Here is a 10,476-nt window from a genome sequence, read left to right as displayed (position 1 = left end):
AGCTAAAACAATGCACGCTTGTCACCCCTTGATCTAGCATTAGAATCAGAAAATAAGATATCTCGAAGTAACGTGGTTTGCACCATGACTAGCAAACTAACTCAGTATACTATTTGACTCTCTGGTCGCTCTCAAGGAATTCGGAGTAGATACCATCCTTCAGATATACCAATTAATCATTATTTTTGAGTCATCCTCCAACGCAATGTAAGTTGCCTGAAGAACTATATCAACACGAACGAGACTTTTCCAAGCCCCATGCAGCTCTACTATTGGAACTGTAATATTATATAAATGAGATCATCGGCAGTCTCTAAGGCAAAATTAGGATTTCAGATAACAAAACATGCTTCTCCATAGGCCTCTTTGCTCTTCAATCCGTTTATTATTTTCAAATTTCATAATGGACGAGGAGATTGGGAATGATGCCGAAAACGGTTTTAACTTAATGTTTCAAAAATCAATGTTCTCTCTCATAAGATCACGACCGTTTGTGTTTCCATCATACGGTATTATTTCATTTGATCAATCTCATTGCACGACACTGCATCATATCCATCCATTAAACATTTTTCTCTCAAATGCATTCTGTCAAAACATTTCCAGGATTTGACAGTATCACAGCCGTCCAGTAAATTCGAGTGTGAAATTTGAAGTCCAAATGGGTTACATATCCTTCCATCATCTCTATCATCACTCTCTCTTATACTATCGCTCACCGTTTTCCTACGAAATCCCTGACCCTGAACGGAGCCCCAAGGAAACGCAAGACGCTTTGGGAGTGGTGGATCAATAAAAGGCGAGTCCCTTCCTCCCATCTCCACGCTCTTGTCGCCCTCCCGCTTCTCGATCGCCAATTCCCCCCTCTGTTTCCCAAACCCTAGATCTGAGGTGAGCTAGGGTTTTGCCGGCGAGATCTCCGGCCCTCCCATGGCCTGCATCAAGAGCGCGCCGCGATCGGCCCTCGCGGCCTTCGCCCCCGATGCGCCGTACCTGGCGGCGGGGACCATGGCCGGCGCCGTCGATCTGTCCTTCAGCTCCTCCGCCAACCTCGAGATCTTCAAGCTGGACTTCCAATCCGATGCCCACGAGCTCCCCGTCGTCGGCACCTGCCCCAGCGCAGATCGCTTCAACCGCCTCTCGTGGGGGCGGCCGGGATCCGCGTCCGAGGACTACTCCCTGGGCCTCGTCGCCGGCGGCCTCGGCGACGGCAGCATCAGCGTCTGGAATCCCCTGAAGCTGATCGGGTATTCCTGATGAGAATTCTCTTGTTCAATTCGCTGCTCTTTAGATTTAATCAAGAATTAGTCTGATTTTACTACTCAACAACATTACGATACTAGATATCTAGTTTCCAACGATAAAGTTCCGATTTTTTTTAGGCAAATTTTTGATGTTTGGCAATTTTGGTTGTGTTTCGATATTAAATCTCAATGTAAATTACTCTCATGTTTTGCCTTTGATTCATATGCCTTGATCTTAACAACCTAGTGTTTTTAGTCCGAGAGTTAATTATCACGGCTTTCAATTCTAATGAGAAAGATACAATTGAATTGCAGTTCGGAGGATCCAGATGGTGCTTTAGTTGCACGACTTGAGAAGCACACAGGGCCGGTAATTATTTTTTTTTATCATTGTGGATGCTTAATTGTAAGTTTTTTTGGATTATATTCTTATTGTTCATGAGTCTTTTTAACCACAGGTTCGCGGTTTGGAGTTCAACACACATTCACCAAACCTGCTTGCTTCTGGGGCCGATGAAGGGGAACTCTGCGTCTGGGATCTGACAAATCCACCTGAACCTAATCTCTTCCCACCTCTCAAGGTAGGTCTGCGAGTATATTACACGATCGAGTATTTGAAGCAAATGAGTGCCATTTAGCAAGCAGGTTTATGTGTATGTGAGAAACATTTCAAAGATACTACTTATACAAATGGAAGTGCTAAGATTTACAAAGCCAAATAACCATTGTGGTTCATAGTATGACTTGGAATGAGTGTTGACTAAGAAATGAGTTAAATCGGAAAGAAAGATTCCTTCCAGATTTTATTTTGAATATATGTGAAAAATGAATTAGTGCTATCCCGGATGATAAGTTTCATCTTCTGAAATAAAAAAAACACCTACACAGGCAGGAAATCTCCTAATATTCATTGTTGCTGCTTCTTCTCCTCTTCTTTTTCCTATAATCAAATATTATACGATCAGATGCTAAGATATGAACTAAGTAAACATGAAAAGGAAAATAAAAGATAAAAAAAGGAACTAATTAAAAAATACTTTCATAGCTTGAAAGAAAGACTTTCAAGTAATGTCCTACTATTCTTACCCTTCTCCTATTGCAATTGGAAAGTGATAACACAAAGAAACCATGAAATAATGGACACCCCTCCGTCGAAAAATGTAGAACATAAGACCAAAAGGGAGAAAGCAGCTGTCCTCTCGTTATACTTGAAGACCCACTTCTTTTTCCTTATCACCTTCATAGGACTGCTTTGGAATACAAATAAAGGATTAGCATACTAAGAAAACTAGTAATAAGAAAAGCAGAAAACTTGGGGTAAACTTACATGCCTTGTAATATGGACTGATGAGGGCTTCGAGAAAGCTTCCTTCTCTTTCGGAAAAGGAAGAGATAGGACGAAAAAAAAAGAAGAATGAATATCGACCGTTCCAGTATTCCAAATCGCACTGTAAAAAAGAAAGGGAGGGAGAAACTTAGCTTTGTTTAAGGAAGGGGTTCTAGGTTGGAGAGTAGTTTATTTGAATATTTGTTCTATAGAATTGCAAGGGGGAGTCTTAAAGTGTGTCTTAAAAATCTTAGCTATCCATCCAAAAAAGATGCATAAGATTAAATTGAGAGGACAATCTATCTTTAGCATGGACCGCTGTACTGTCTTTAACTGTCTGGTATTGGGCGTACCGTACCGTTTTGGGTTAGAACTAGTATGAAACTCATATTCGGATCAATATAGGTCTCGTACTCTCTGTACCAAGGCGTATGAAGATGTATACTGAGATGTACTAACCTGTACTAAGGCCTCATTTGGCAGAGCTTTTGGAGGGCTAGAAAGCACTTTTTGGCTCTTCAAAAGTACTTTTAAATAGAATAGGGATATTTGGTAAAAAAATTGGAAAGCTGTTTTAGTTTGGCCATAAAACTAAAATAGCTTTTGGGAGAAGCTCCATTGGCAAAAGCTAAAACAGCTTTTGGGAGAAGCTCCACAATGGAGCTTCTCCAAAAAAATACTTTTAGGCCCCGTCGGAAAGCTATTTTGAGTTATAATTTTTTTTCTTTTTGGACTAAAATACCAATGATAAAATATAATAATTACAAAAAATGATAATATTAATATATAATGATAATAATTATAATATTTTATACCTTTATTATTATAATATACTATAAATATAATATTATATTACATTATATCATAATACATTGATATATTATGTTATATAATATCAAGTTATGTTATATTATTATGCTATAGTATTTACTATATTATAATAATATTATATTACATTAATATAATATTGTACTATATTATATATTTATGTATTAATATATATTATCTTTTATTATGCTCTATTGTATAATACTATGCAATGTCCTTTATGGTTATTTTGTCATACCAAAGTACTTTCTCAGTTTGTTGATTAAACACATATTAAAGTCTCACGGCGCTTTAGAAATATAGTTACCAAACAACAAATAGCTTTTTATAAAAATTCTATTTCAAAAAGCTCTACTTCCAAAAGCTTTACTACCAATAGCTCTGTCAAATGGGGCCTAAGATGTACCATGATAAAATTTAAGAAAAATGGTTCAATAGCTGTTCAGTACGGGATGTCATACTGTACTAACCCATAACGTAACGAGCCGATAATGTACTGGTACAGTACCCGGTATCGAGATTGCAGACTTTGATCTTTTGATAGCAATTCACCATGTATGTGATCCTCTAAAATGGCAGTCCTAGAATTTTAGGGAATAGATGGCACAAAGTTACTAAACTTCAGCTTGACATTTAAAATATCTGGAAATACATGAGATTTGAATGATTTTTGGATATACAAAAAGGTTATTATATTATCATTAAATGGTCTAGGCCTCTTTTCTATATTCAACTATGATTTTCTTTGCGGGCCGATCTTCTACTTGTTGATATCTGAGGGCAGGCTGCACTAGGCATTATCATCATACTCTTTTGCCATGCTGCCACTCCTAGCATAATTCTGCTTTGTGGTATCTGCATCAGATTGATGCATTGAAGCTATGTCCTATGGAGTTTGTTTAGATATTAGTAATCTTTAGGGATAGGGTTGTCCTTGGAAATTGGCATAACTATTTCAGGTTCTTTATCGTGCACAAAAAAGGTAGACAAATTTAGCCTGTTTTGGATGTTACCTTCAGTTGGCTTCTTTTTCAATAAGATCTTTGTTTGTGACTCATTAGAAACATCCTTATTGCCAGTTGAATATATGGGTGCATGCATGTGAATGCTTATGTTTGTATGTGTGCTTTTTTCCATCCCTTGGACTCATTTTTGGACAGCTGAAACTTGGTTAAACTTTTGTATACATTTAAGGCAGCAGGTTAACACCATTGTCTTATGACTATGCATATGCGTCTTGTTGATATGCATTTCTATTTTTGGTTAGCTTTTGGATACATGTTACATGCCTAAGTTGGTCGACACAATACACTTTTGTAAGGTAAAAGTTTGGAACCTCAGCAAAATATTGGGAAGTGTGAAATTTAGGTTAGGACCAAGTTCATAAAATTGAATGAATTATAGAATCCTGAACCCAGAGATTCTTTCCAGAGATATAGGTGCCTTTGGGAAGATATGGTGCATCGATATCAACAATAAAAGGTACAACTAAGTAAAACGAATCATGGGCATGTGTCATCCATCAGAATCAAATGTTGGCATTTCTGGAAAATTGCTTTTATGTAGAAAAATAAAAGCTAGTTTAAACATTTGGTTAGAAATGTAATCTCAATTCCAAGAATGCGAGGAGTCTTAGCACGCATTTACAGTGCATTCAAGGCACAACCTTGTTACATCGTCATATGCTGTCACAAACTCTGTTTGTTATGAATTACTTCATTTCTTAAGGTGGCAATATATTAGTATGATGTTGATTTATTCTCTTTTTAGTGGTCAAAAATACAAGTTTATATTTGGTTCTGCATGAGACATAAAAGTATAAAAGACTTAAACTGTCATGTTTCTACAGAGTGTTGGTTCTGGTTCTCAAACTGAAGTTTCTTTTGTGTCATGGAATCCCAAATTTCAACATATATTGGCATCCACTTCATTTAATGGAATGACAGGTTTGGAAAATCTCTATTTTCTTTGTTTTTATCCTTTCGGGCACATAAGCAACTCATATGGTTTTCTCCCCTTTCCCTTACATATTTTCAGTTGTTTGGGATTTAAGACAGCAGAAACCCGTTACAAGGCAAGTTCTTTGTGTATAAGTTATATTTATTCCGGTCATATTCAATATTTAAAGGAAAGTTCTAGTGCTCCATGGCCACTATTAACTAACTGGTGTCCATTTGTGCTTTCTAACAGCTTTTCGGATTCAAATAGAAGGAGGTGCTCTGTTTTGCAGTGGAATCCTGAGATTTCTACCCAACTAATTATTGCATCCGATGATGACAGTTCACCTTCTCTTAGAGTAATATTTTTGCATTACTGATTATTGCAATCATTTCCATATTTCAATTGAGTTAAAGTTTGAAATTTTGGTTCTATGCTTTGTTTATCATAGCATGAGTATTGAAATGTTTTAGCCTAAATCTGCTGCAACCAGTTGGTTTGTTTGGTACCTGTTGCTGGTTTATCTTACTAGTTTTCCAATTCATCTCTGGTTTTTATAGAAAAATGAAATGAAATAAGTCTCAAACAGAATTAAACCTGTTTTATCTTTTTTCGTTTCAGTAGACATTCTAGATTCTAAACATTCCAACCAATTTTACATGCTTTTGATTTGATCGTTCATTTCATTTCTTTCACAGGTTTGGGATGTGAGGAAAACAATATCTCCATTAAGAGAGTTTATAGGGCATACAAAAGGTTCAGTTGCTCATCTTTACAAATCGTGACATTTTGCCTGTTTATGTTTGTAAATATATATATACTTTTTGTTAATTTAATATGTATTTATGTTATTAATAATTTATTGCATTACTGCTTGTACCTTTTCCCATTACATATTTGATCCTACAATTTGTCATCATCTCTAGTCTTGAAATTCGAGTGTACTATTTGTTGTCTTTTCTATGTACTTTACTTGACTATGAGAAAAGCAGTCACTACATATGAATATGTTACAGATCTTTAAACTTTAGTTAAGGAGTACAGTTAACAGTGTTTTGGCGGTCTTTGAACTGAAATAGCCAAATGACTTTCTATTTATTTATTTAGTTTGTTTTGAGATTTGCTTATTTAGTAAGTTTTGATAATGAGAACACCACCAATTAATCAAAGAAGTAAATAATACCTATTTAATAATCCAGGCCTGCCCCACTATTTATGATTGTTTTTATGGATCCTTATTTGTTGAGGGGACACCTGACACACAAACATTCATGATTATAGAATTTTTTATCTATTTCATAGTTTGACATGCCTTTTGCAACTGGCTATCAACATAGTATGAACCATCCACCTTTTTCACTCAGGCTTGGGAACAAAGAAGTGGCTAGTGCCCAGTGCAATGGTAAAAGGCTCAGGTTGACATGCGCAATGGCGCGGGTTAAAGTCCTGGGGCAGCCACTTTATGCAAAAGATGCCAAAGGTTAGGTGATTAGGTCTATTCCCAGTCCGTGCCTCCTAGGACCCCAAAGTGCTGGGAATATAACTGGGTAATGACCCTATGCTCTTGGGATTAAAGGATATGTTTCAAAATGCATTAGCTATAGTGGTATTAAACTTATGAGCCATATTATGCATGAGTTATAGTGCCCATTAGTATCTTAGCATGTTCATGATATGTATAGTGCTTATAGGTTATCAGCTATAGTGGTATTACTTTGTACTATTTGTGCCAACTTGCATTGTTACTTATGGGCCTTGGTTGCTTTGCCTTCTTGTTTTAGATGTCCTCTGCTGGTTATCTTGGTGTTTTTCCTTTATTTTTATTACTTTTAATCTTATCTAACGCACACATAAATCCAGACATCTGTAGAATGAAAAACAAACTTGCTTCCTTTTTTCATTTTGAGTTTCCTGCGTAAACCAGGTGTGATCGCCATGTCTTGGTGTCCATATGACAGCTCATTTTTGCTTACTTGTGCCAAAGATAACAGAACTATTTGCTGGGATACAGTTACTGGGGAGGTATGGAAACAATTAATGCCTCAAGTGCTTCTCTAAACAGACACTATTGTGAACACTGAAGTTACTGCATAAGTCACCTATGACTTACCATTTTTTATGTTTTGCAGATAGTATGTGAATTACCAGCTAGCACGAATTGGAATTTTGATATTCACTGGTACCCAAAAATTCCAGGGGTCATATCAGCATCTTCCTTTGATGTAAAAATCGGAATATATAATATTGAGGTAAAACCATATTATACGTCATAATAATTCTTAATCTGCTCAAAGTTACAATGCTCAAGCATGTATAGTCCTGCACTAACTAGAATTATTTTATTTTTCTAGCATTTGGTTCTGTCATCTTTGGGGATAGCTTTATGTACAAGAGTAGAAAATAACATAAATGGCAGATTGATATATGACTAATGAATCGGGAGTCCTGCGTATAGGGCTTTTTGTTGTTAGCATTATAGCTGATGCCTTTTTTCCTGAATTTGTTTTCTGAACAATTTATCAGGATTTTGAAATAGATTATTCTGCTTCCTCAGAATAAGATGTAATCTGAGTAATGCAAGATATACTCTTTTTGTTTTGTGGAATGCTAAAAGATGCTTGTTATGGAACAATTCTAAGTTTCTAGCAAGTAACTGAATAATTGCAAATTAAACTTGGAGGTAATTTGTCATGTTTTCAGTAAGCATGCTATGTGGGGTCCTTGGATACTTAAATAACTTTATTTTATTCAATTGTTCCTTTGGCTCAGCCTCTTCAGAATTTAGAGTAGTGCCCTTGTTTAGCCCAGATGTTAACTTTAGTTCTCTGTCTACGTATCCATTATACTTTCAAGGTGTCTTCGTATGAGAATCTACTGACACAGATTCGTTGTTTTCCAAAGAGCGGCTTGGTAAAGCTGTGCATTCAGATTTTGCTTTAAAGCTTACATTTATTTTTCATATGGAGTCCAATTCATATATGAAAATGAAAATGTGATGTCATCTGTTTGATCACGAGGAGATACTGATTTGTACACTATAAAGATTTTTCTATTTGAATTATGAGTTATACTCCTTGCTTGCATTGGATTCTTTTTCAATTTAGGTTATTATTGGAGTTCTAAATTTTTTGTGCTTAATGCAGGCTTGCAGTAGGTATGGTGCTGGTGAGGGTGAATTTGGTGCTCCAGGTAGATAATTTTGTCCATTTGTATTGTATCTCATTGCTAATGCATTTTCCAAAATTCTGGACAGCTTTCTATATATAATAGATTTCAGGTGATTGCTCTATGCGTGCATCTTACCCATAGTTAACTGGAACATTTTTCCCACACAATGTAGAGTTTCCTAGGAAATGATGTCCAGAAAAAAGACTCGATGTGGTTTCCTGAAACAGAAAATTGAATGGATAACGTGAAAAGGGGCAAAAGGGAAACTCATGGTCAACATAAATAAATGGGAGAAATTAGTGTGATACCATTATAAGTTAGCTTGTCAGCTGTTCTCTCTATTTCTCAGCAGTTTCTGGGTTTGTTTATCTTTTGATGAAAGTCACCTGTTTTCTACTTTTCTGCCTTAGAATTTTTTCTTAGACTAACATCTTTACTCTCTGTTAATGTATTTTTTCTGCCCAACCCTATTTGCTGTAGCAACAACTATGTCTTGTGTATTTTTAATGTACAATTCACTTCAAGGAGAACAAAACCTATAGTTGTGTTCTAGACTTTGAGTATACTTGGCATGCACGCACTTATTATATCTGGTATTTTATTAGTTATAAAAGTACTGCAATTAAAACATTGCAACATTTCAGTTAAGTTTTTCTTCCCCTATTTATTAACTTGATGAATCAATTTTTCTCAAATTAGCATTATAAACTTTTAGAAGTGCTAAAGTCCTTGATTCTGTAAGTTATTTTGCTCGGTTTTATTATTTACTAACCATTATGTTTGGCCTAGTTCTCATGGTCAATTAGAATAGAAACACTTAATTCAGTTGTTCTGGTATGCTTTCTAGACTTTGCCCTTTTTTTCTTCAGTTGATATGAAACTTCTCTATGCTGCAAATCTAAACAGACCTGGTCAAGGTGGATGCTTGTATTTTTCTTTGTGTATTGCTATATATTGAAGCTGTAGTAACACCCTTGTTTGTAAATGACAGCCCTATGTCACTGATTTGTTTATTTATTTATGTTGACACATATGTTACACATATATTAGCTCCCTTACGTGCAAGGGGATTTTCCCCTTTCACATAAGCCTAGATCAAATTTCGTTTTGCTAGGTACAGGAGAGTGTAAAGCTTCAAAGGCAGTTGTATTTCTTTGGACTTAGATGCTTAGAAATGACAAATGAGGACCTCGCCCCTTTTATTACCTCCTACTTACCTTATGAAGGGATCTAATATTGTGCTAAGCATCATTCATCCATTTGCAAACTTTTTAAGATATATTTGCTCTATTGATCATTTATATGTGCACCATGTTGATGAGGGCTACAGAATTTCCGACAACAGCTCCAGATCTTCTTTAATCCTTCTTCTATTGGACAAAATCTCAGGAATTCTGTAACCTTCTAATCTTCTTCAGACAATGAAGTGAAGTCTTTGCCTTATCATTTGCTCTTAGACTTCTTGGAATTCTTTGTTTGCATGACTTAGGGAAATCCTCACGCTGCTGCACCCTTGTGCATGTGATTGGCGCACCTAGGTACAAGACAAGACAATCACTTTGTGAGACAGGGCCCAAAACTGATGGGACAATAATAGCAATATGTCATGAAGCTTTAAATTTCGATAAGAATCATTTCGAAAGATATTATTCCTCAGTTCTACCATTATGTTGACACCGATATTAGTCCATTAATGAGGATAATGCATTTTAAAAACAGTTGATACTTATAAATTTAAGAAATATTTACATTTGAAACTCTTAAATCTTTCATGGTGATGGTTTTACACAATCATATTGAGTTCCAATGTTGTTAAGATTAGGATATAGTGATAGATCTTAGAGGGGTTTAGATCAGATTGGATCATGGATTGGATTGCAGATCATAAGTTGTTTCTAATTTCTTCCAAAAATTTTTCAAATATAACAGAAATGTAAAAATTAAAATGTGAGTCAACTATAAAGTAGATGA

General features: G+C 35.7%; 1 protein-coding gene across 2 annotated transcripts in view; it reads left to right on the top strand.

Moving 5' to 3' along the window:
* Positions 1 to 711: 711 nt before the first annotated feature.
* Positions 712 to 10,476, top strand: part of LOC103701661 (protein transport protein SEC31 homolog B-like) — a 29,818-nt gene continuing 20,053 nt past the window's right edge. For both annotated transcript variants that reach the window (XM_008783810.4, XM_039132826.1), the window contains exons 1-10: positions 712 to 1,247; positions 1,560 to 1,614; positions 1,703 to 1,825; positions 5,249 to 5,345; positions 5,437 to 5,473; positions 5,590 to 5,695; positions 6,036 to 6,093; positions 7,262 to 7,359; positions 7,467 to 7,586; positions 8,481 to 8,526. In XM_008783810.4, coding sequence (XP_008782032.2) covers positions 931 to 1,247; positions 1,560 to 1,614; positions 1,703 to 1,825; positions 5,249 to 5,345; positions 5,437 to 5,473; positions 5,590 to 5,695; positions 6,036 to 6,093; positions 7,262 to 7,359; positions 7,467 to 7,586; positions 8,481 to 8,526 — 1,057 coding nt within the window. In that variant the 5' untranslated portion in view covers positions 712 to 930. The remainder of the gene's footprint in view (positions 1,248 to 1,559; positions 1,615 to 1,702; positions 1,826 to 5,248; positions 5,346 to 5,436; positions 5,474 to 5,589; positions 5,696 to 6,035; positions 6,094 to 7,261; positions 7,360 to 7,466; positions 7,587 to 8,480; positions 8,527 to 10,476) is intronic.

The sequence above is a fragment of the Phoenix dactylifera genome, chromosome 13 (assembly GCF_009389715.1).
Source record: "Phoenix dactylifera cultivar Barhee BC4 chromosome 13, palm_55x_up_171113_PBpolish2nd_filt_p, whole genome shotgun sequence".
In the NCBI taxonomy this organism is placed as follows: Eukaryota; Viridiplantae; Streptophyta; class Magnoliopsida; order Arecales; family Arecaceae; genus Phoenix; species Phoenix dactylifera.
The sequence above is the reverse complement of the archived record's forward strand: the minus strand, read 5'-3'. Positions and strand labels throughout refer to the sequence as shown.